The sequence below is a fragment of the Muscardinus avellanarius genome, assembly GCF_963383645.1.
Source record: "Muscardinus avellanarius genome assembly, chromosome: 16".
Taxonomy (NCBI): Eukaryota; Metazoa; Chordata; class Mammalia; order Rodentia; family Gliridae; genus Muscardinus; species Muscardinus avellanarius.
In genome coordinates, this window is record NC_137802.1 from 50369933 (window position 1) to 50395848 (window position 25916).

General features: G+C 41.5%; 2 protein-coding genes across 2 annotated transcripts; both read right to left on the reverse strand.

Moving 5' to 3' along the window:
* Window positions 1-325: 325 nt before the first annotated feature.
* LOC308275702 (keratin, type I cytoskeletal 26-like) lies at window positions 326-10527 on the reverse strand (the record flags this gene model as incomplete). Its single annotated transcript, XM_080714055.1, has 9 exons — window positions 326-392; window positions 3312-3459; window positions 4535-4596; window positions 6470-6687; window positions 8425-8550; window positions 8636-8797; window positions 8914-9070; window positions 9572-9654; window positions 10087-10527. 9 exons carry the CDS (start codon window positions 10525-10527, stop codon window positions 326-328), a joined length of 1464 nt encoding a protein of 487 aa, XP_080570181.1.
* Window positions 10528-19042: 8515 nt separating this feature from the next.
* LOC308275478 (keratin, type I cytoskeletal 27) lies at window positions 19043-24684 on the reverse strand (the record flags this gene model as incomplete). The annotated part of the gene is made up of 8 exons (XM_080713785.1): window positions 19043-19179; window positions 19300-19340; window positions 19567-19784; window positions 21394-21519; window positions 21593-21754; window positions 23202-23358; window positions 23701-23783; window positions 24238-24684. The coding sequence occupies 8 exons, from the start codon at window positions 24682-24684 to the stop codon at window positions 19043-19045; spliced, it is 1371 nt and encodes a 456-aa protein (XP_080569911.1).
* Window positions 24685-25916: the final 1232 nt, after the last annotated feature.

Sequence of the window (25916 nt, forward strand, 5' to 3'; positions counted from 1 at the left end):
CTGAGGCTGGCTTCGAACCTGTGCGATCCTCCTGTCTCCGCCTCCCAAGCGCGGGGATTACAAGCGTGCGCCACCACGCCCGGCAGAGAAAAGAAATTTTCCTGGGAACAAGCACAAGTGATTATTTTTGGTGGTGACAAGAGAAAGAGGGTCAACGCTGTGTTTGCAAGATGGTAAGTTAGCCAAGGACTTTGAGAGTGAGCGTGTGGCTCTAACCCTCCGCTTTCTGGGAGATAGAGCCTCAGTGTGACCCGAGTAGTGAGAAAGACAGCAACGAAGTGTAATGAAGGAGACTGTAGCCTAAGTAAGCGGAGGGGGGATCTGGTTACCAGGACTTAATTGATATGAGGCCCGAGAAGGGAAGTGCAGGAAGGGGAGCTGGAGGTGGGTAACTGCAAAAGAGGGAAAGAGTATGGACAGAGTACAGGCAAAGTATATGAGAAGCAGAGAAGCTGTTTTCCTGGTTGGGTCATGAATGACTATACTCACAAAAATATGCCTGATTGTAGTCCCCCTTTGGTGGCAGTGGAATCTAAGTGTGAAAACAGAGTGTGCTTCCGAGAGAGAATCCTATGCTGACTTTGTTTTGTGCAGTGGTACTCTGGTCAGGACAGAGGAGAAGGAGATCTGAATTTGCATCTAAGTCCCACCACACACCAGCTGTGTAGCCCTAGGGAAATTCCTTTATCTCTTCGAATATCTACTTCTTCACATATAAAGATAAAACACCTAGCTCAGGAACGTTTTTGAAGTTTAAATTGGTGAACACATGCAAAGTAAGTTCAAGCACAGTTAATGAATGTAGGTGTTGTCACTATTGTTCTGCAATCAAAAGCACTTTTTTTTTTTTTTTTTTTTTTTTTGCGGTACTGGGGATAGAACCCAGCGCATACCTCTGAGCTGCACCCCAGTCCTATTTTTTATTCTTTAGTTTGAAACCAGGTCTCACTGAGTTGCAGAGGGCCTCACTAAGTAGCTGAGGCTGTCCGCGAACTGCGATCCTCCAGTCTCAGCCTCCCGAATGCTGGGATTACAAGTGTGCGCCAACACGCCCGGCTCAAAAGCACTTCTAACCTGACTCAATCCAGTTCCACACTATTGGACTTACAGCTTTGATAATCATGGTTGGGGCCTATTCACCACACATGTACACACACACACACACACACACACACACACACACTCTGCAAAGGTAACGTTCAGCTATCTCTACATCTTAAGAAATTGTCTTCAGGTTCAGGTCAACTACCTTATATGGGAGCTGGAAATAATGGCGATTGAGACTTGGAGATGCAATCTCAGAGGGCCCAGCACCCTGAGATGACGTATTTCTTCATTAATGGGCCATTTTGAATTCTATATATCAGGTGATTAAAACCTTTTAGTGATGTCTTGTTGTGCAATTTGGAAATCCAGGTTATTGCAGAGCTCCCAGTCTCATTCCACTTTAAGTAAAAAACCTCTTTAAAAATGCTTTATTTGAACTGGGCGTGGTGGTGCACGCTTATAATTCCAGCATTCAGGAGGCTGAGACCAGAGGATCGCGGTTCGTGGACAGTCTCAGCTACTTAGTGAGGCCCTCTGCAACTCAGTGAGACCCGGTTTCAAAATAAAGAATAATAAAAAAACAATAGGGCAGGGGATGTAGCTCGGAGGTCCAGTGCCCCCGGGTTCCATTCCCAGACCCACACACAGAAGAAAGCTTTTATTTGTGCATTGTAATTATACATCGTAGTGAGGTTCAAATGATATAGACACACATGAAACACATGAAACACTTCGTGCATTTACCTCTGGATACCAACCCTCTCCCCTCCTCATCCCTATCCTTATCCCTATCCCTATCCCTATCCATATACTAGCGATATTGGTAGTGATACCTTCATATATGGATAGCATAGCATAATTTGAATTGTTCCCTTCATCAACTTTTCTTTCGTCTCTCCCCATCTCTCTCTGCAATGCCTTTCTACCATTCTGTTGGTCTCCTCATTTATCTGAAGTCCATTGTCAGATGAATGGATAAAGAAAAATGTGGTTTCTACACACAATAGAAAGTCACTCAGCTATCCGGAAGAACAAAACTATGCCATTTTCAGGAAAATGGATGAAACTAGAGAATATTACGCTAAGTGAGATCAGCCATCTGCAGGACGACAAAGGTCATCTGTTTCTTCATTAATGGGTCATTTTGAATTCCATATATGAGGTGCATAAAACCTTTTAGTGATGTCTTGAGAGAAGCTAGAGAGAAAATAGAAGACAGGAAGGAACAACTTCTTTCTCTTAAAAAAATGTCTGCTCTCCAGCCCCAGCGGAACCTCCCATAACAGTTAGGTAAGGATGTCAGGCATAATCTTGTGTGTAGGAGGATACCGGCAAGATTTAGAACCTGCCTCATGCTTGGATGGTGGAGTTCTGAATTTACTTAGCCATCACTGTGGTAGGGTCAGAGCAATGCACATATTGCACAGCAGAAAGACAGCTATCCAGATTCGGATTCAACAAATTGCCTAGGCATTGCAAGGGTGAGCAAATCCTAGGGATCGATGGATAGAACCTTCTTTCTTATATTTGTCGAAGCCTGACCCTAAAGAGATCAGATAATTTAATAGATCATCAGGAAGATTTGGGGCCCGAGATTTGGGCTATGTAGGCTCTTTTCAACTTATCTTGTTACTATCTGAGGTCACTGTAACTGTGAACTAAGCACATTGCTTTACTAGCTGGTCCTTAGTACGGTCACATGGAAATGACTATGGAAATTAGAAAGGAACAGATTTATATAAAATAACTTGAAACAAAAGAATTTTTAAATGAAATGTTCCCCCTCCTCAATAAAAAAAAAACACACACACACACACATAAAAAAAAAAAAAACTAGAGATAGAGCAAGATTTTTCCTTCACTTAAAAAGGATTGCAATGGAAAAAACATGAGAGAAGAAACCCAAATTCTGGTCCTTTTATTTTTAAGAAGAGAAATGAAAGCTGGGTGCGAAGGAGCATGCCTATAATCTCAGTTTTGAAGACTGAGACAGGAAGATCGAAGGTTCGAGGACAGCCTCAGTAACATATTGAGACTGTAAGCAATCTAGCAAGGCCCTCTTTCAAAACGAAACAACAAAACCAAAACAATAAAAAGGGCTGGGAGTATAGCTCTGAGAACACCCCTGGCTCCAATCCCTAGTCTAGTACATTGAGGGGTGGGGGGAAGGAGAGAGAGAGAGATTTCATTGGATTATTTGACCAATAGAACTTTGCAAAGGCAGATTTTTTGTTTCTTTGTTTTTTGAAATGAATTCTTATCACGCTGGTTTAGAAGGTATTCGTTGTTCCATTGTAATATTGCTTATTTTAGAAGATATTTCTTCTACTGAGTGCACTCTCAGAGAAAGGACATTGCCAAGTTGATCTAGTTCTTCAACTACTGTCTTGACAAACGTTTCTTCTGGTGAGTCTAAAATAAAATAAATGAAAGTTTGGTTACCACTGGTAACTGTTAGGATAAGCAGCCCAGTCATGCCAAAGATGGCGCCTCTCCGGCTTCTCTTCCGGATTGTGCTGACTACCTCATAGCCAGCCAAAGGGGCCACGGGATGCCCAACAACCAGTCCCCTGATAACACACTCACAGGGGTATGAGCCACCCAATCAGTAAACGCACCGTACTTTGTGCGATCTTCCGCTGTGAGCGGAAGTCCCTCCTCCCAGCTGCCTGATATAAAAGGGCGCTGGACTGTCTTAATAAAGCTTTTGCTTGCTTGCTTGCTTATCTCCAACGGCTGGCCTTGGGTCTTTCCTGCGCCGACCCCCCCCTTCATTGGTCCCGAAGACCCCTGACCCCCCTTCAGTAACAACTTGAAAGTTATGCTTTTTAAAATTGTTTTTTGTGGCGTTGGGGTATAGCTCAGTGGTAAAGTATTTGCCTAGCATGTGTGAAGCCCTGGGTTCAGTATATTCCACTGCGAAGAAATAAAAATAAGAAACAAAAAACCCCCCCAAAATAAAGTTGGCTTTTTGTAAATTTGCATAAAATTGAGATATGAAAATCAAGATTTGAATTCAACGTTGAGCATGACCTGGGACTCTCTTTCTTAGGTCTGCCACTGTTTTTTAGAGCAATGGGTATCTGAAAGGATAAAGGAATAGAGATTGAAAACATCCTAAGTATCGGGCAAGTCTAGGCCTGGAGCAGGGATGGCCTTCTTTTAAGTATCAACTTGCTCTATTTTTGTGGTTATAAAGAAAGTAATGCATTTTATCAACACATTGAAACTATGAGAAATAAAGATGTTTTAGGTAAGGAAGATGTTGGTAGATCGATTCTTCATTCTAATAATCTTATAATTTGACCACGTCTGTTCTATTGAGATATAAAATACAAATATCAAGACTTGTCATAACAACTTCTCATCTCTTCATTCACTAGGACTAAACTCAGAAACAAGTTTTATTTAGTCAGCAAAGAAGTGGCTTATGTAACACAACCGTGGGAGTTTAAAAGCATTGCATCAAGTAAAAAGCTTTCCATACCTTTGGCTTCAGAACTTACAGGCCTGCCTCCTTTTGATTGATAACATGCGGATGTGCTTCTTCTGAGAAGAAAACAGTAAGTTATTGTATTTTTTTCTTTCAAGAGAGAGCCCATAAATAACAATGAATTGGCAGTAAAGGTTTTGGAGTTCGATTTCCAATAAGATTTAAATTCCTCTTATGTTGAGGAGACATCGCTAAGCTTTTCATAACTCTGACAAAAGTAAATAAAGAGATTAAGTGGGTGTTTCTGACCAGAAACGTCCTCATGACCAGATAATATCTCTTTCATCTAGCAATATGTGGACTCTGAGTTCATTTTCTTTTGTTTTTTTTTTTTTTTGTTTGTTTGTTTTTTTGCGGGTCTGGGGATGGAACCCAGGGGCATTCGACCTCCGAGCTACACCCCCTGCCCTATTTTTTATTCTTTCTTTTGAAACCGGGTCTCACTGAGTTGCAGAGAGCCTCACTAAGTAGCTGAAGCTGTCTGCGAACTGCGATCCCCCGGTCTCAGCCTCCCAAATGCTGGGATTACAAGCTTGCGCCACTACGCCCAGCTTGAGTTCATTTTCATTCTGACTTTTCTTCCAACTGGCCAGTGAAGATGTTTGAAGCGCCTACTACGTAGTAGAGAGGTCTAGGTGCTGTAGCACTAAAACACACAAGCAATTTACGCTGTTGGAAAGAAAGCACATTCATGTAAAAATGATCTGTAACATCGCATGAAAGGTGCTTTGAGTTCAGTGAAGAATGAATGGTGTACAAATATTTGTTCTAAGGAGGGAGCCATCACTGTTGGGTTCTATGGGAACAGGCTGTAGAGGGTCACCCTGGCCTTAGAGGAGGCCACCTACTGACGTCACCTACGCATGCTGTGCCTGTGGGCAAGCATTTAGTAATGGCCACTGATGATGACGTGCCCTGTGTGTGTAAGTCATTGCCACAAGTATTTTACATAGCACCGGGGTGACACACTCTGCCTAAGAGCAGGCAACAGCATGCTTTAGGTGTTAGTACAGTTTTAACAATGAGGAAATTGTGGTTCAAAGAGGTTAAACCACAGGTTCAATTCACCTGGTGTATGATTCTCACTCAAGGCTGTATTCTAGGGCTTTCCCCGCTTTGCTCTCTCAGCTAACAAACTATGATGCCTCTTCCATTACATTTTCTTAATCAGCACTGTTCAACTTTAATAGAGGGTGCAGATGAGGTCATTAGTGAAGTAATATTAAAACAGAGGGAGTTATTATAAAAATGTGCTTAAGCGTTAAATCACAGAAGGACTTTTTTTCTTGGTTTGGAATATTGGAATTGTTAAATACACCATATTCAATTGTCTTTTATTATATGATTATACTTTCAAATATTTACATACTTAACACTTTGATTTTTCATATTTCCTTTTCTTTATTTTGCAGTACTGGGATGGAACCCTGGGGCATTCTATCTCTGAGTTACACCCCCAGCCCTATTTTTTATTCTTTATTTTTGAAACAGAGTCTCACTGAGTTGCAAAGGGCCTCGCTAAGTACCTGAGGCTGGCTGCGAACCACAATCCTAGATTGCTGAAGACTCTCATAAGTTGTTGAAGCTGGTGTCAAACCTGTGATCCTCCTGTTTCAGCCTCCCAAATGCTGGGATTACAAGCGTGTGCCACCATGCCTGGCTTCAAATTTCTGTTTTCATTTCATTTACATATAATCATGTGCATTCACTGAGGATGTATATATATATATATATATATATATATATATATATGCTTTTCAGAGTAGGAAATTCTAAAGCACAATATTGGCATATGTATATTCTTTCCATATGTGTAAATATGTAATATATATATATATATATATATATATATATATATTTTTTTTTTTTTTAGAAAGAGGGATGTCTAACTAGATATCTGCGAGGTTTCCCCTATAAGTTAATATTTACCTTTCTTCTCCATCTAGTAAGTCGCAATACATCTCAATTTCTTTTTCCAAACATATTTTGATGTCGAGAATCCGCTCATGCTCCAGCTTCTGGCCCTCCATCTCTGTTCGGATCTGTTGCAGCTGCTCCTCCATGGCCCCGATCTGATCCTGGATTCGCTGGAGCTGAGTGTAATAATTTCCTTCGGTCTCAGCCAAGGAGCATTCGTAGGAATGTTTCTGAAAGAAGTATGAAGTAAGGCTTGAATGAGCAAAAGAAAACGACATGTTCACGTTTTAAGCATTCTCAAGGCAGAAAGAAATGTTTGCACAAGGTGTGAGTGTTCTGAATTGAAAATCAAAAATAGCTGTGTGTTTTGGTGCATGCTTGTAATCCCAGGATTTGTGATCGTAAGACAGAAGGATCTCAGGTTTGACGCCAGCCTCAACAACTTATGAGAGACTTCAGCAACCTAGGAGACCTTGTTTTTTAAAAAAAAAAAAGGAGCTGGGGTGTAACTTGGAATAATTAATCCATATGCATACACAGGCCAAAAAAAAAAAAAAACATTTTCTTCCATGGAAAAAGTCATTTTTCAAGTTGTTTCAGGATTGGTTCAGAGGTAATAGAAGGAATTCTAGATATTTAATCTGCTTTTTATTTTTAGTTATATATACTTGTAATATATACTGTACTTAGTGTTATAGATATAATTTTTGTTTTTTTGGTATTGGGGATTGAGCTAGTTAACTAGGGTTGTTCTACCTCTGAGCTACACCCCCAGCACTTTTAATTTTATTTATTATTTATTTTTTTTTGTGGGTCTGGGGGTGGAATCCAGGGGCATTTGACCTCCGAGCTATACCCCCTGCCCTATTTTTTATTCTTTATTTTGAAACCAGGTCTCACTGAGTTGCAGAGGGCCTCACTAAGTAGCTGAGGCTGTCAGCGAACCATGATCCTCTGGTCTCAGCCTCCCGAATAAGCATGCGCCACCATGCCTGGCTTATTTTTTTTTTTTTAATTTTGAAACAGAGTCTTGCAAAGTTGCTGAGGGTTTCCCTAAATTACTGAGGCTGGCCTTGAACTTGAGATTCTCCTATCTTAGCCTCTCAAGTACTGGGATTACAGACTCAAGCCGCTATGCCCCTCCTAGATAATGTTTATATATATATATATGTTTACATATACCTAAGCACATACACTGCTATGCTTTGAATATGGTTTGAATATGTCCCCTGAGGGTTTGTGTGTTGGAATCTTGGCCCCAGTATGGGAAGATTCTGAACTACATTATGATGTGAGGCTACAGTGCACCAATAAAAGTATATATATATATATATATATATATATATATATATTTATATGATATATGTGTATATATACATATATAATTTGTATAATATATGTGTGTATATGTACATATATACATACACATACATATACACATGCACACATATACATGTATATATGTATATATAATACGTATATATACATATGTATAATATGTATATACACATATATACATATACATATACATATACATATATATATATATATATATATATATATATATATATATGGATGGTGGCACTTTGAAGAGGCAGGGCCTAGTGGGAAGTAATTAGATCATTGAGGGCGCTGCTCTTAGAAAAACTTAATATTATTCTCATGGAACTCTGGTCAATTCTTGTGCAAGAGGTGCTATAAAAGTGTGAGCTTAGTCTCTCTCTGTGCTCTGTCTTCCTGTCTCTTACATGCACTTTCTCCACGATGCCACCCACGGTGATCTGACACAGCCAGGGGTCAGAGAGGACTTGTCAGAGCCGATACCATGCTATTTAGACTTTCAGCCTCCAAATCTGTGAGTGAAATAAGCCTCTTCTCTTTATCAAGTATCCAGCCTCAGGTATTTTGTTAGAGAAATGGAAAACGGACTAATATACAAGTTCCACCTAAGGGCCATTCCTACATACCACAGCCGCCAGGGACTGAAGTTCTATTTCCAGTGTCTGCAGGTTGCGTTTCATTTCCGTCAGCTCATTTCTGGCTGCTGTGGCTGCTCCTGCATCATCCGAAATCTGTTGTTGCAGTGACGCGCTCTGAAGAGGAGTTGTCCGAGAGGTTAGTGACCAGCTTGATCACGGACCAAATAAGCCCTTCGCGTACAATTTGCTATAGTCCTACCTTCTCATTAAACCAGTCTTCGGCTTTTTTGCGGTTTTGCTCAGTCAGTTCCTCATACTCAGCCCTCATGTTGTTCAACAGAACAGTTAAGTCCACCCCCGGGGCTGCGTTCACCTCCACATTGACATTCCCTCCTGAGGCACTTTGCAGGACTTCCATTTCCTGGGAAGGGGACAGTGTCAAGACTCAAGGGCGGATTTCAGCTGAGATCCATACGTGCCACGAGCGTGGAGAAGGAACTCGAGATGCTGTACAGCGCTGTTCTGCAGGCTTCTTACCTCCTCGTGATTCCTCTGGAGGTATGTCAGCTCCTCACTCAGGCTTTCACACTGGATCTCCAGGTCTGTCATGCTGATGGCCAGCTCCTCCAGCACTCTGCGGAGACTGTTGGTGTCGGCCTCCACGCTCTGGTGCAGAGCCAGCTCATTTTCGTACCTTAAAGGTTAGTAAAGTGCTTGAGAATTGGCATCACGGGCAGGGGCGAAGCGCAGCTTGCCAAGACATCTCTCCTAGGCTGAAAGATTGGGTGTTCTGTTCCTACTTCTGAAGCTTCTCCTAATGACAGACTGCTAAGATAGTGTGAGATACCCGGTGGTTTGTGACTATCAGTTTTTAGAGGTGTTATTTCTTCAGAGCTAATTTTTCTTGTAATCCAATGTGCTTAACAGTCGAATAAAATCTCACTAGATTTTAAAAACTTAGGCTATCTCTCTGTGTAAGGACATATTTAATATCTTTATTTCTCTAGTATGTCATTATTAAAACATTTTGGTTCTTAAAGCACTTGCCTAGCGTATGCAAAGCCCTGGGCTCCATCCCCAGCACCCAAAACAAACAAACAAACAAACAAACAAACAAAAACACAACAAAAAAGGAAGAGAGCTGAAGATACATGTTTCCATCCAACTTTAGCATACGTAACTCATTTCCACCTACTTCATTCTGAAGTCATCAGCGGTCAGTCTAGCATTGTCGTTTTGTAGAACAATGCTGGCGTTACACGTAGTCAGAGAAATAATCTGAACAGGACAGAATATGCGAAATGTTAAGAACCAAACAGTCAAAGGACCTTCCACATTTCCTGGAGATTTTACATCTTCTGAACCCACCAAGCATCTATTCTGACATCATTTCTTTCTCTGTATTAAAGGAATCTGGATTTTCTTCAGATAATAAATGTCCAGAGTGTACAAGCCACCTGGGTACTTTTATTACCCTTCATCCAAAAATATGAGTTAACTATAAAAACAACAAAGCACATACATTTCTATTTTGAAATGATTTCTCTTTCATTATTTAATTCTACAAATATTTATTGGCACTGGAAATAGAGAGTGCACATATTCTACATCCCATAACATTTTAAGGCACATCTTTACGTTTTCTCTTCTTTTAAGTTATGGCCACCAGAAAACTGCATAAAAAATGAAAAGCAAATCTGTATCCCTTACCTGTCTTTTTAGGTCTTCAATGACTGAGAAATACCTACTGTAGTCATGATCGAGGCCCCGGCCACAGCCAGGCCCATATTTCTCATACCAGCCCTCTATCTTCTGCTCCAAGTCTGCGTTTGCCTCTTCCAGAGAGCGCACGTGCTCCAGGTAACAGGCCAGGCGGTGGTTGAGGTTCTGCATGGTCACCTTGTCATTCCCGGAGAGAAGGTGGTACTCGCTTCCAAGAAATCCAGGCCCGTCGCTGCTCCCTGCCCCTCTACCACCATTGTCAAAGCTTCCTCCGGAGGAAACCCCCTCAAGAGTACAAGAAAAGCTGCCTCCTGCTCCCGACCCAACGCACACATTCCCAGCCACGAAGCCAGCGCCTCCACCAGACACCCTGAGCGACCCAGCTCGTGAGCAGGTTCTCCTGGATTCACTAGAAAACCGAAAAGACATGGCGATAGCCCAGCGCAGCCCAGCGACCCTTTCCCAGAGAGGAGCGAAGCCAAAGTCCACCTTCCACAAAGGGGAGCTGCGTAGGACTTTTATAGGATTCAGTAGTCATTTTAATATCACCTGTGCTAATCTGTAATAAAATTTTACTCGAATCCTAATTGTTGTTTTTTATAACTGGACTATTTTTAATAGTGTCCAGTAGGTGGCAAGGTGCCCCAAGGATATTTTTTTATATATGAAAAAGGTGCCAGGTGGAGTAGTGCTAAACAAGGATTCAAAGTGTTAGTGATGCTAAGCCACTGCCTCCTAGATCACAAAAATAATTTCTTTTATTAAAAGGTATAAGGGTACAACTTTTTAACCTCTGGAATAGTCTAGACTCCTCACCCCCAGAATGGGGAATTAATCATTCAAATGAGAAATGTATTCTACTCTTGTCCTACAAATACACAGAGTATTCCCACTCTTCCTACTTTTTTGAGTGTGTTCTTTCTTACTGAAACCAGATACTCTCAAGAGCTAGTGATCTTTTGATTGTGGGACTTTTTGAGTTGGGTTTAAAACAATTGAAAGACAGAAACAACTGAAGTCCTGCACTCACTCAAGCTTAGCAGTCTCACTGAAGTTTGTGAATCTGTGGTGTTGATAGAGAATTATTTGAACTGCCCTTCCTTCCTTCCTTCCTTCCTTCCTTCCTTCCTTCCTTCCTTCCTTCCTTCCTCTCTTTCTCCCTCTTTCTTTCTTTCTTTCTTTCTTTCTTTCTTTCTTTCTTTCTTTCTTTCTTTCTTTCTTTCTTTCTTTCTTTCTTTCTTTCTTTCTTTCTTTCTCTTTCTGTCTTCTTCTTCTTTTTTTTTGCAGTACAGGGAAGGAACCCAGGGCATTCTACCTCTGAGCTACACCCTAAGCCCCATTTTTATTCTTTATTTTTGAATCAGGGTCTCACTAAGTTGCAGAAGGCCTCAGTAAGTAGCTTAGTCTGGCTGAGAACCTGCAATCCTCCTGTCTCAGCCTCCCAAGTACTGGGATTACAAGTGTGCGCTACCACGCCAGGCTGCCATTTCTTGATTTCTGGTCCAGGAGCAGAACATCAATTCAACCAACTTTTGAGTCTCCAAAGTGTTTACTTCCCTGGCTCAAAAATATTGTTTATTGTCTTTTAGTTCAAACCTAGATATTTAAGGCATTATGAATTATTTTGAGATGTGAACATCATATTGGTCTGGGGAGTGGAATATATGAAGGAGAGGGGTGTTTCCATCATCACCTGGAAGAGCCATGGCTACTACTGTATCTAGAGAGCAGAGCGGTTGTCACAGGGAAGCAGGCTCCTCCTCTCGTGCCTTGATGCTCTGAGGAAGTGACCTGGTCCTGTTGTGCTTATGCCCCTGAGAGGCAAAAGAAAATAGCATCAAACTGTAATAATGAGCAGGTCTAATAATGAATGTCTATAAGACAGTCTGAAGGGCACAGACATTTTGCAGATGTTAATTATTTATATTATTGTAATCAAGTGGACACGTCATACAGGGCCAGGTCTCTCAGTTACAGATTGATTGCTCAACTGATCAAGGGCTTAGTTTTGAAACAGTAATTTTTCTCTGAATGAGATTTTTTTTTTAATGTTGTGGTTATTGGATACTTTGAAAAATAGCCAATGTTATCATCACTAAAAGATATGGAATATTCAGAAGACTGGAATATGTTTTCATTAAACCACAAGTATTAAAAATTATTACTACAAGACTGCAATTCAGACCACCAGCTCATGTTTAGAGCAGTGCATTATTAAGAGATACAACTTATATTCAGAGACTTATTATTTTGTTGTGGGCTGGTCAAGTTTTTAATCTTTTTCCCCTGTTTCCCATGAACAAGAAAAACAGTATGTTGTCAGTGTTAATAGTTTATAAGGCTTGAATTTCTTAGATAAGGGGCATTAGGAGCCTGTAAAGTATTATTAACATAATCTGTTTATCTTCGGCACTTTATAAATACAAATTAACTTATCTTTTGTGAGATAAGTTAAGCATATATTATTAGAACCATTTGAGAGATGAGTCGCCTCTGAAGCCAAATGGAATTGTGGATCACAGAACACTTTTCCATCAAAGCAGGATGGGAAGGTACCATGCTTAACTCCCTCAAACATTACCGCCATTCACAGGGCAAGTCTCTTGGATTCATTTAATCATAGGCTTCCTCTAAACTTACTTTAGAAGCTTAAATATGATTTAGTTCTTTCTGGAAGTGGAGGCTAGATTTAATTATTTCTCTGGGCCACTTCTATTTATATATTTGTTCCCTGAGAGTGGTTATTTTATTTATGGTTGGAAACCAGTATTCAGCAGTATATTGTTTTTTAAGAATCTATTCCGCAGTTGGGTGTGGTAGCACACACTTGTAATCTCTGTACTTGTGAGGTTGAGACAGGGGGATAGAGGTTCAAGGCCACCCTCGGCAATTTAGTGAGACCCTCAGCAACTTATTGATACCCTGTTTCAAAATAAAATAAAAAAAAGGGCTTGAGAGGATATACAAGCACACATCATCCAATTAGCCCTCATCCAGTCCCCATCCCATTCCCTCCCCCTCCCTGGATCCTGTGCTTGTGTATCCTCTCAAGTCTTGTATTCCAATGTGATACATGATTACAATGCACCAATAAAAATAAATTAAAAAAAGAAAACATAAAAAATTCAGTTCTTATAAAACATGTGACCAAAAAAATAAATGAAACACCTAAGTTTTATGAAATATTTATAGAAATTATAAAAAAAACAAATTTAAAAAAAAGGGCTTGAGATTTAGTTTGGAGATAAATATGCCCCTAGGTTCAATCTCCAGCACACAAATGAAAAAGGCTGTACTAGGCATTAGAGTGTTACATAACATGCATATCATAGATATTAAAAATAATTGAATTGAATTAAATTTTTACACTGGGTTAATATCTCATCTCTTTTTATTATTTTATTTTATTTTATTTTTGCGGGTTTCGGGGTGGAACCCAGGGGCATTTGACCTCCGAGCTACACCCCCAACCCTATTTTTTATTCTTTTTAAAAAATTTTTGAAACAGGGTCTCACTAAGTTGCAGAGGGCCTCACTAAGTAGCTGAGGCTGTCTGTGAACTGCGATCCTCCTGTCTCAGCCTCCCGAATGCTGGGATTACAAGTGTGTGCCACCACGCCCAGCTAATATCTCACCTCTTTAATATTTATTTGTTTACTGTGCTAAGGATTGATCCTAGGGGCATTCTACCTCTGAGCTATACTCCCAGTCCTATTTTTATTTTTTATTTGGAAATAAGGTCTTGCTAAGTTTTTGACAGTCTCACCAAATTACAGGAGGATTGTTGGCTTCGAACCTATGATGCTTCTTCCTTAGCCTTCCAAGTGCTAGGATTATAGGCATATGCCATCATGCCAGTTGATGTCTCCTTATATCTGAAAAAAGTTTTTCCTTACGTTTTCTTACTCTAATGATGTTTCAGTTTCTCCCTGATGAATTTGTTTCATTTCAAGTATGTTGCTGATTAAAATTCACCTTCCTGTTGGCTAAGTTTAGACAGGTGTCTTCCTTCCTTCCTTCCTTCCTTTCTTTCTGGTGGTACTAGGGCTCCTGGAAATCCTTCTATCTCCAGGCTACACTCCCAGACCTATTTTATATATTTCTTTTATTTGAAAACAGGGTCTCTTAAGCCAGCGAGGCTGGCTTCAAACCTGCGTGATCCTCCTGTCTCCGCCTCCCAAGCATGGGGATTAAAAGTGTTTGCAGCCATGCCTGGCCAGGTGTTTTTCTTGAATGAGAATGAGATTTGTTTTGTCACTAGGTTCCTATTTCTTTCTTTCTTTTTCTTTTTTTCTTTTTTGGTGGTACTGGGGTTCCTGGAAGCCCTTCTACCTCTGGGCTACACTCCCAGACCTATTTTATACTTTTTATTTTGAAACAGGGTCTCTTAAACCAGCAAGGCTGGCTCCGAACCAGCGCGATCGTCCTGTCTCTGCCTCCCAAGCGTGGGGATTACAAGCGTGCGCCACCACGCCCGGCCCTATTTCTTTTTTCTGAGAATTAGACTCGAATGTGCTAATTCCTCCCACCAAGGGGCTCCCCTGTTTTGGGAAGAATTAATGATAATTGATAAGTGGTGCTTACTCTGTGCTAGGCACTGCTCTAAAAACCCCTTACTCCTCACAATGACCCTATGGGATGGATACTACGGCCATCTTCATTTTGCAGGTAAGAAAACACTTCTAGACATTAGCTGTGGGGCCTGGACAAGCTTCTTGACCACACTCTGCCTCAGTCTCCTTACCTGTAAGTGAGCATGATCCTAGTACTTCCACTGTAGGGTTGTCATGAAACCGAAATGATTTTATCTTTTTGCAGTACTGGGGATGGAACCCAGGGGCATTTGACCTTCGAGTTACACCCCCAGCCCCATTTTTTTATTTTTATTTTGAAACAGGGTCTCACTGAATTGCACAGGGCCTCACTAAGTAGCTGAGGCTGACCACGAACCACGATCCTCCGGTCTCGGCCTCTCAAATGCTGGGATGACAAGCCTGCGCCACCATGACCCACTTAAAATAATTTTTTAGAATGGTGCCTACCACAGAGTAAGTGCCGCTTGCTTATTATGACCAGCTCTTTCCTGGAAGTCGTGCAATGGAATTTTACTCAGCAACAAAGGAGAAGAAAATAATGCCATCTGTGGGAAGATGGATGGACCCAGAGAACATTATGTTAAGTGGGAATAGCCAGTCACAGAAAGTGAAGGGTCATATGTTTCCTTTCTTAGGTGGAAGCCAGGGAGTAATTGGGATAGAAGAGATCCCACAGATAAAGGAGGAGAAACCGCACTGGAGTAAGGGAAGGGGAGGAGGAGAGGCGAGTTAATGAAGGAAACACATTGATGTCATGTACATATATGAAATTGTCGATGCCAATCTTAATATCATGTTGGGGAAGGAGAAGGAGCGGGGAGGGAGCCAGGGTGCTGTGCGCATGCGCACCCCTATCGCTCTGCCCTTCATTATGATGGCAAGACTACAATGCACCAATAAAGGCACATTAAAAGAAAAAGCCTTGGAAATGACCATTCTCTCGATTCTGGTAGAATTTATTCCCTTAATTAAGATGAGTTGGTGGTCAGACATTTTACTTTTTTTTTTTTTTTTTGGTGGTGGTACTGGGATTCCTGGAAGCCCTTCTACCTCCGGGCTACACTCCCAGACCTATTTTATATTTTTTAATTTGGAAACAGGGTCTCTTAAGCCAGCGCGGCTGGCTTAGAACCTGCGCGATCCTCCTGTCTCAGCCTCTCAAGCGCGGGGATTACAAGCGTGTGCCACCACGCCCGGCTGTGGTCAGACATTTTAAACACTAAAGAAATCTGAGCTAAGGACTTACAAATGAAAAACAAATGGTGAAGACGTGGTTTGTAAAGAGCAGTTTGAGGCTCACAGGAAAAGTGAGAGGAAGGGACAGAGATTTCGCACATACTCCCTGCTCCGCACAGGCGTAGCCTCCCCATAACCAGTCTCCACTGGAGAGGTGCACTTGTCCTAATGGTGAACTTCCATCAACACGTCATCATCCCCTGGAGTCCAGAGTAAAACGAGGGGCCACGCTGGGCGCTGTGCATCGCATGAATTTGGCAAATTGTATAATGACGTATCTCTGCCCTTATGGTATCATATAGAGCATTTTTACTTTCCTAAAAATCCTCTTGTTTCCAAGCTTAGAATCTGTTTACTGTTTCCATAGTTCTGCCTTTTCTAGAATGTCATATAGTTGGAATAATATAGTACAAAGCCTTCTCTTTTTTGTAGTACTGGGGATTGAATCCAGGGGCATTCTATCTCTGAGCTACACTCTCATCCTGTTTTGCTTTTTATTTTGAAACAGGTTTTCACTAGGTTGCTGAAAGTCTTACTAAGCTGCCGAGGCCAGTCTTTGACCTGGGATCCTTCTGTCTCAGCCTCCCAAGTATTGGGATTATAGGCATGTGCCACCAAGTTCAGCAGCATAAAGACTTTTTATTTATTTATTTTTGTGGTACTGGGGATTAAGCCCAGGGACATTCTACAACTGAGATATACCCCCAGCTCTGTATCATTTTTTTTTTATTTTGAAACAAGGTCTCCCTAGGTTGCAGAGGGCCTAGCTAAACTGCTGAGGCTGGCTGGCTGCTAACCTGTGATTTTCCTGTCACAGCCTCCCAAGTACTGGGATTACAGGTGTGGGCCACCATGCCCAGCTATGAAGCCTTTTTAGATTGCCTTCTTTCACTTAGTAATGTACATTTGAGTTTCCTCTCTCTTTTTTTTTTTGTGGCCAATTTCATGACTTCTTTTTAGCACTGAATAATATCCCACTGTTGGATCTACCAAAGTGTATCCACACATCCACTGAAGGAGATCTCGATTGCTTCCAAGTTTTGGCAATTAAGAAATAAAGCTACCATACAGACCTGTTTTTTTTTTTTTTTTTTTGCAGCTGAGTAAAATTTCATTGTGTGTCTGTATAGGGGAAGAGGGGTGGGATGCTGAGGGGAATAATACTTCAAGTGATATATGATTGTATGTTTGTACTATTTTGAATCTCACTATGATGGGTTATTATAATGTGCCAATAAAAGTATAAAAAAAAAACTGTGCACACATATGTTTTCAAAGCCTTTGGATAAAAGAGTAAGGATCCAGCAACTGTGGGATCATATGCTGAGTATGTTTAGTTTTGTAAGAAATGATGGAATTGTCCTCCAAATGTAAGCTACATTTTATTTTTATTTAAAAATCTTTTATTGGTGTATCATAACAGTTTGTAATAGCGAGGTTCCCAGGGATGCATTCCTGTGCGCACACAACACTATTTGGTCTGCTTCCTTCTCCGCGCCTCCCCGCCCCCTCCCTCCCCTCCCCTCCCTCAGTCCCCCTCCTCTATTCCGCTTGCCCCTCTTCTATTTTCAGAAGGTCCCTCTTCTTCTCCTTTTTCTCTCTAGCTTCCACATATGGGAAATAACAAGGTGATCCCCGATTTTCTGAGTCTGGCTGATCTCACATTATGTTCTCCAGTTCCATCCATTTCTGCAAATGACATAATTTCGTTCTCCTTTGCGGCCGTGTGAAACTGCTGTGTACATATACCACATGCCCTCTATCCATTTATCTGTTGACAGACTCCTAGGCTGGCTCCCTAACTTGGCTACTGTGAGTTGTACCGTAAGCTAAGGACTCTGACTGTGGTCCCACGTGGCAGGATATTTCCTCCTCCTGGTTCTGATGTGGAAGGATGCGGAGGCTAGTCAACTAGAGAGCCCAGCAGAAGGTATTTGCTTTAGGTTCACCTGGGTGTTATTAAATGCTCGTGGGAAAGAGTGGAGGGAAGAGATCTCCAAAACACTTGTCCTTGAACTGACCTGAATCAGTCCCATAGAGTTCAGTCAGAGATACTGGTTCCTGAGAAAAGCAGGCTGTTTCTATTGTGAGTCAATTTATGGGGAGACAAGTCTTCCCACTCTAATAATTCTACAGAAGGTTTTCTGCTAAATTTATCCCCATACGATTTTAAACTACAGACTAGAGAAATAGCTTCATTAGTGATAAGTGCTAAATATAACTTCACTTAAAATACACATTGTTCTGCAGTCTTGGATGGCAATAAATAAAGTATTTGTGAATACCCACCTGCAAAGTGAAGGGGTTAAGATTTTGACTCAGAGCTGGATGTGGTGGCACTCACATGTAATCCCAGTACTTGGGAGGCTGAGACGAGAGGATTGCAGATTTGAGGCCATGCTCAGCAACTTAGTGAGACTCTCAACAACTTAGACCCTATCTAAATATATAAAAAAAAAACTAAAAGGACTGAGGGTGCAGCTCAAAGGTAGAATGCCCCTGGGTTAAGTTCTTAGTACTAAAAAAAAAAAAGTCCCATTGGAATTCTCCTCCTGGTTCCTACACCTCATTCTTTTCCCTTTCTGAAACTTTCAAATATTTCCATGAATAACAGTCCCTTTATGCCTCGGATGTTTCTGATTCCTTAATTCCTTATTCCCCCTTCCACGGACATGCTGAACTCCAAGACGGGAGTTTAACTATTTTATTCTCATTACCTGGCACTTGGTGTGTTCTTAGCAAATATTTATTAAGGGATGAAAGGATGACAAAATTTTACAGAAATATAAGGAAGACGCCTACTAGTTTATATGTTAAACTTCTGCACTTGTGAAAACCATAACTTAAACGAAATTAAAGACGAAATTCGGCTCGTAGTGGAGGGTGTATTTAAAAACGCAAAGATTGTTCAGCACCAGGAAGGGTGGCTTGCAACAGGAAGAGCTTTTATTGAAACACTGCCACAGAGAAAGCCACAGGAATGCTACTACCCTACAAGGAGCTTATTTTAATCCATTGGAAACAAAGCAGAAAGAGAGGAGGGCCGTTATTTGGGACACTAGCTTCACGCTGGGATTTTGATGTGGGGGCATCCTTTTGCGAGGTGCTGGCGTTTAGGAAGGCACCCTCTGTTCACTCTTGTTGCCTTTGGTGGACTTCTCTTCCACCGTGTGGACTCTGGATGAGAGAACTTTGCCACGAGGATCTATTTCTTCCACGACTGTTTTAACGATGGCGGTTTTCGATGACTCTATAACAACACATAGGAATTTGTTAGAATATATTAAATCCCTGAATGTGAAACCAAGAACTCATCACTAGAAACATAGGAAAAAAAAAAAAAAGACCGCCGCACAGGGTCTCTGTTTACCTTTGATCTGCCCTGGTCCTCCTTTCGATTTAAAGCAAGATCTGTAAAAATAAGATTTTTTTTTTCCCCACTGATTATTTTGTTGTGGGTTTTGTTAAGGAAACTGAAACGCAATGATGTAAGGTAAGAGTTCACTGACTACTAAAATAATACTAAAAGGGGTCTTATCCAGCAGTGATCTGGATCAGAGGTCACAGGCACTTTGTACTTGATTTCAAATAAGCTTTCCTAGCCCTGAATTGTCTTCTCAGCAGAAGCTGTACTCACTCGTCGTCTCCGTCGATGAGGCGGCAGTAGGTCTCGATTTCCTTCTCCAGGTGGACCTTGATGTCCAGCAGCTGCTCGTGTTCCAGCTTCTGGCCCTCGGTCTCCGTCCTGACCTGGTGCAGCTGTTCCTCCAGGGCCCCGATCTGAGCCTGGATCTGCGCCAGCTGCGTGCAGTAGTTGCCCTCGGTCTCCGTCAGGGAGCACTCCAGGGAGTGTTTCTGTGGTTCGGGAAGACATACGTTTGTAGAAAACATCACCATGTTGTTTCAGAATAGTCCCTTGAGAGAGAGGGTTATCCCTATATAATACAAACTGATCACATCCAAAATAATATATGTATTCAATGCTAACTCTTGCCTTTATCAGATCCCTTACTATTATTCTGTTTGGGAATGGCACAATTGGTGGTGAATGTTACTCCTAGGAGTGTTAGAAATAGTTTCACAGTTGGAAATGGTCTCTTCCTAGTACACAGTCTAGGAAAACCGTATCCTGTTTCTGTGGAGTCTGGCATAATTTGCTATGTTCTCCAGGAATAAAAATCCTCCTTCTTTCTCTCTCATCCCTCCCATCTCCCCTTCCTTTTTTCCTTCTTTCATTCCTAGTGAGGATGGAGCTCAGGAGGGTTCTTCCTTGGAGCTACACGCCCACCCCTATTTATTTATTTATTTATTTATTTATTTATTTATTTAGAAACAGGGTCTTGCTAAATGGACGAGGCTGGCCTTGAACCCATGATCATCCTGTCTCAGCCTCCCAAGCACTGGGATTACAGGTACCACCACAGTTCCTGGCTTTGCCCTCTCGAATTAATCAGGAGTCTGCCTCATCTTATGAGGATTGCAGTCAAAAAACAATCCTCTAGTCAACAGCATAAACTTTGTATAAGGAAAATAAAGCAGAAAAAGAAATTGCCCTTTTAAGCTTTAAGCAGTTTGATTTTTTGGCTTGTGAATCTAAAAGAGTTTATACAGATGCACAGAAGGAACACTTGCTATAATTTTACACGGAACGGAGATGAGAATGTCTTGCCCTTTCATATGCAAATGTTTTTGCATAAGCTCTGATTTTATATATTCATAGTTTCATTTGTGGATAAAGTGTGGAGGTTTCTTAGCCGGCGTGGGAAAAGTATAGACTTGGGAGTCTAAACATTTGGAGAGAAATTCTGTCTTCTTCATATCCAACTGTGGGACTTTGGAATCACTTAACTTTTTGTTTTTGCATCTTAGATTTTTCTTTTGGCAATAATCACATGCGTCATTAAATCTGCCCTACCCGTGCCTCAGGGTGACTGTGAACTAATATCTGGGTGAAACTGCTGGGCAAACCCTTCACGAACAAGGTTATTATTATCATTACACATGGCTTAGAGCCAGCCTTCGTGCCTCTATGCTGCTTCTTATTTATGCCACTTAAAAAGAAACTCGAGTGCTTTTAATTAAGTGGCCAGAAGGAAGGCTAGATTAAAAAAAAAACTCAGAAAGGTACAAACGCATTTTCGCTCTTCATACACAGTGGTTTTTGATCTTTTGATCTGGGAAAGCAGATTCAGGATAAAAACGATATTCCTTTCCACGTACCTCCAAAATAATTATATTTGCTAATTTCTAGTGCTTTTCATGACTATTGGCATTTAGGTAGGGTTACATTTTTCGGGCCAAGAGAAATATATGTAAAATGCAAATGTGCCTTACGTCGACCTAATAATTAGTGGATAAACTCTCAAGTAAGGAATACTAAAATAAGGAATGCCGGAGGAAGATTCACCTTAACTTCTTCTCCCTTCAATTTCCAAAGCAAAGTCGTTTTGAACTTGGTACCCACCATGGCTAAGAGGGACTGCAGCTCAATCTCCAGGGTCTGAAGGGTACGTTTCAGCTCCGTGAGTTCATTCCTGGCCGAGGTGGTGGCCCCAGTGTCGTCGGAGATCTGCTGCTGGAGCGAAGCGCTCTGCAGGACAGGACAGGGCAGGGGTTAGCGCGGGAGGCCGCGCCGCACCCGGGGCCGCCGGGCGGCTCCTCACCTTCTCGTTGAACCAGGCCTCGGCGTCCCTGCGGTTCTGCTCAGCCAGCGCCTCGTACTCCGCCCGCATGTTGTTCAGCAGGACGGTGAGGTCCACGCCGGGGGCCGCGTTCATCTCCACGTTCACGTTGCCCCCGGCCGCACACTGCAGAGCCTTCATGTCCTGGAAGAGATTTGTTGAGTCATATTAGGATTTTTATTTTTTATGGTGCCAGGGTTTAAAGCAAGGGGCACTCTACCTCTGAGCTCCCCTCTAGCCCTATTTTATTTGGAAACGAGTTCTCGCTAAGTTACCGAGGCTCGTCTTGAACCTGCAATTCTTTCGTCTCAGCCTTCCAAGTACTGGAATTTGACTTTTTTTTTTTTTTTTTTCTGTACTAAGGATGGAACACTGGGGCATTCTACCTCGGAGCTATACCCTCAGCCCTATTTTTTATTCTTTATTTTGAAACAAAATCTCACTAAGTTGTGGAGGGCATTACAAGTGTGCCTGGCTAAGGAGCTGGAAAGACAGGATCCGTATGATTAGAAGCTTTTTGTGGTGTTTCTTTTGAGAGGGACAACTAGAAACATTTCAAGCAATCTAAGCCATACCAAGAACTGGGCAAGGGCTATCTTGATATTAGAGTATGATCTTGCCTGTAGTATCAGTTCTTGGGAAGCTGAGACAGGAGTATCCTTGGTTTGAGACCAGTCTCAACAATTTAGCTGGACCCTCCGCCCCCACTCAGCAACTTGGTGAGATCTTGTTTAGAATGAAAAATAAAAAGGGCCGGAGGTAGAATGCCCCTGGATTCAATCCTAAGCACCTATTTTGAGTTAATACTTGTATGTGGGATTAGGTAAGGGTCCAATTTTATTCTTTTCCATGTAATTATTATTTTTCAACAATATTTAGTTAAAAGATTATTATTTCCACCACCAAATGTTCGTGGAAACCTTGTCAAAAATAACTTGACAATATAGGGAAGAATTTAGCTCTAGGCTTGTATTTAACTCCAATGGTTTATATATCTGCCTTTAGAACAGTATTACACTGTTTCAATTATTGTAGCTTTATATGGTTTGAAATCAGAAAATATATATCTGCTAGCTTTGTTCTTTTTCAAGATCGTTTTGGGTATCTAGAATTCATATTCCATATTAGGATAGATTTTTTTCTGAAAAATAAATATATGAATATATGATAGTTTCACCTAAAAAAAACAGAAAAAAATATGCTCTGGTAAGAAAGAAAGCAAAAAGAAATATTGAAATGTTATCTTTAAGTTATCAAAAGCTTGGTATCAGACAAATGAAACTGTTATGTGAGATTAACATTTTTAATTTTGGATAAATTGCTATAATACTAGATGTCAACCACTAAGCCAAGCATGGGAAGGAGGGATGGGGAGGGAATGGGGTGGGGATCGGGTGGGGGCTGACTGGGCGATGTGTGCATGTATGTCTACAAAAGTTTGTATCCCACTATGATGTATGAATACAGTGCACCAATAAAATAAAATTAAAAAAATTAAAAAAAAAGAAGAGAAAAAAATATCATATCATTTGAAGTTCATTCTTAATTCCAGGAGAGAGGCAGCCTGAAGGGCAGGGAGTAGGGCACCTACCTCCTCGTGGTTCTTCTTGAGATACGCCAGCTCCTCGGTGAGAGTTTCCAGCTGAACCTCAAGGTCAGTTCTGCACAAGGTCAGCTCGTCCAGGACTCTGCGCAAGCCGTTGATGTCGGCTTCCACGCTCTGGTGAAGGGCCAGTTCATTCTCATACCTTAGGGATGGATTTGAAGGCATCATTCACTTTTGAGATCATTAAAAAAAACCTCAGCCTAAGATTTGAAGCAAAGCTCACCATCATATACAGAACGTTGGTTGGATCGTCCATGATAAGTACACATTTTCAAAGCAAGAGAAATTCGATTACTCAAAATTATTTTCTCTGGGACATTGCCGTTCGTTTGTTAGTTCCCCAGATTTCCAAATAGTTATAATACGCATTTAGGTTCAATATGAATAAATTAAACACAAAGAATAGAAATGACTTCATATAGCCTAGATGAGAGAAGGTGATGCCAAGGTGATCTTCTGTCAGCTTCTCTATGGTTCTACTTACTTCATTCTGAAGTCATCGGCCGTCAGTCTGGCGTTATCATTTTGCAGGACAACGCTGGCATTACCGGTAGTTGCAGAAATGATCTGATAAAGAGAGAGGTAGTAAAGAGCGAGAAAATAGTTAAAAAATTCAAATTTCCTTGAAATAAAGTTACCTATGAAATTATAGTAATATTTCTGGCATCCATATCTAATAATAAGACGATTGTTTTGAAAATGGGAAATTGAAATATAACCTCCTTTGTCCCTCTATTAAAAACACTTTCTATGGAAAAGGTTTTTCAATAGAGTTGCAGCCATTGGGCGTTTTCTTTATTCTAACATTACTAAAAACATACATATGTACCTAACACCAGTCAATGAATGAGTCATGTGCAAAGATTAGAATTCTTACGGAAATCACTTTTGATATTGATAGCCAACTACCGAAGTCTGGAAGCGAAGCCCAAGGCCCTGTGGTAACAGCCTACGCATTTGCGTGTCTACGTTAGGCTAAAGGCTCTCATGAATGTTAATACCTACGACCTGTGTTCCTTACCTGGTTCCTGAGGTCATCGATGATTGGGAAGTATCTGCTGTAATCATGATCAAGACCACGGCAGGAACCTGGTCCAAAGTTCTCATACCAGCCCTTGATCTTCTGTTCCAGGTCAGCGTTGGCCTCCTCTAGCGCTCGAACGTTTTCCAGGTAGGAGGCCAAGCGGTCGTTCAGGTTCTGCATGGTCACCTTCTCGTTGCCGGACAGGAGCCCATGTTCGTTGCTGGTGTACGCGGCACAGGAAGCACCCCCTTGGCCCAGCCCTCCGCCATAGCCCCCTGCCGAGGAGCTGCCCCCAAAGGCGCAAGAGAAGCCACTTCCGATGCCTGGCACACCGCAGGCATTGCCGCTGGCCCCAAAGCTGGCTCCCCCGCCAGACAGCCTCACCGAGCCCGCGCCTCCGCAAGAGCCCAGACGCCTGGACGAGGAAGAAAAGCGCACAGACATGGTGTCCAGATTGGAGAGGTGCTCTACTGGCGAATGTCCTACTCAGTCGAGTTTGCTTTATATATACACGTTATTAGGGTGGTTCTTCATGAACTGTGCTACTCATAGCAAAATGGTGTCTGCCAGCTCATTACGAATTACCCCTAATTGGGTGACTTTTTTTTTTTTTTAATGAATGTCTTTACCCTACTGTGTCCATTTCTGTAGGTGGATAGTTACCTTGGGGTTATTTGTTATCTCTGGAATGGGGCAGGGTGGAGTATTATCAACGTTATTATAGGGATGCTTTACCAATTTAGTGTGAGTAACCCTTCCTGTCTTCCAGGCTTTGGGAATATAAAATCCATATAAGAATTTAAAAAGTGAGATAGACACATTTCTCTTTCCCTTACCCAAACCAATGGCATTGCATTTTCTCCAGCAAGTGAAGCATGGGAATCATGATTTTCTTTCAGGTATTTTGGAAATAATTTTGAGACCGTAAGCCTAGGAGAGGAAGGAGGCCAGCTCCTAAAGGAAAACGGAGGAATTAAATGGAATCGTCTTGGGAGACAGAAAGTCTTTTCTTGATCCTTATCCTTCCTGAATCACCATTTCATCTCTACTGGTTTTCTGTCTGGGCTTTGTTGCTCATCGGGTTAAGTAAGGGAATTGGTTAACCTGTCTGGACCTTGGGTTCCTTCGTTGTAAATAAGGGGACAGCTTTATAGCCTCTGTGTTCCCTTCATTTCTGTCTCTACATTTCTCCTATTTCTATATTTCTTCCTTTCTCTATTTCTAGACACTTTCCTGTCTTCACTTCCTTTACTTTTCACCTTCTAATCATTCCTGAATTTTGTTGCCTCTACATTAAAGATTTAGTGATTAAAGTCGCGAATCACTCCACGTCTCCCATCCAATCATGGCTTTTTACACTCACTCTCCTAGACCCTCTTGGTTATGCTTAGTACTGGCCACCTTGTCTGAGTGAGTCTCAGGCAGTGGCTTCCCAGTTACTCCCCTTTCCTCTTTCAGCCATAACTTCAGCATAACGCACGTTGTCATTCCGTGCAGGTCTGTGCTCGGCAAGGCAGAATCTTCTCCATGGAGATGCTAGCCGTCACTTTGCTGTTCTTCCAGGTCCCCACTCCCCCGATTCCTATCTCTTTGCTTCTGTTCATGCTGTTTATTTTTTTCTACCTGTTTTTTTCCCTTAAAGTGAACAATTATTAAGTATTATTTGAGATCTTACA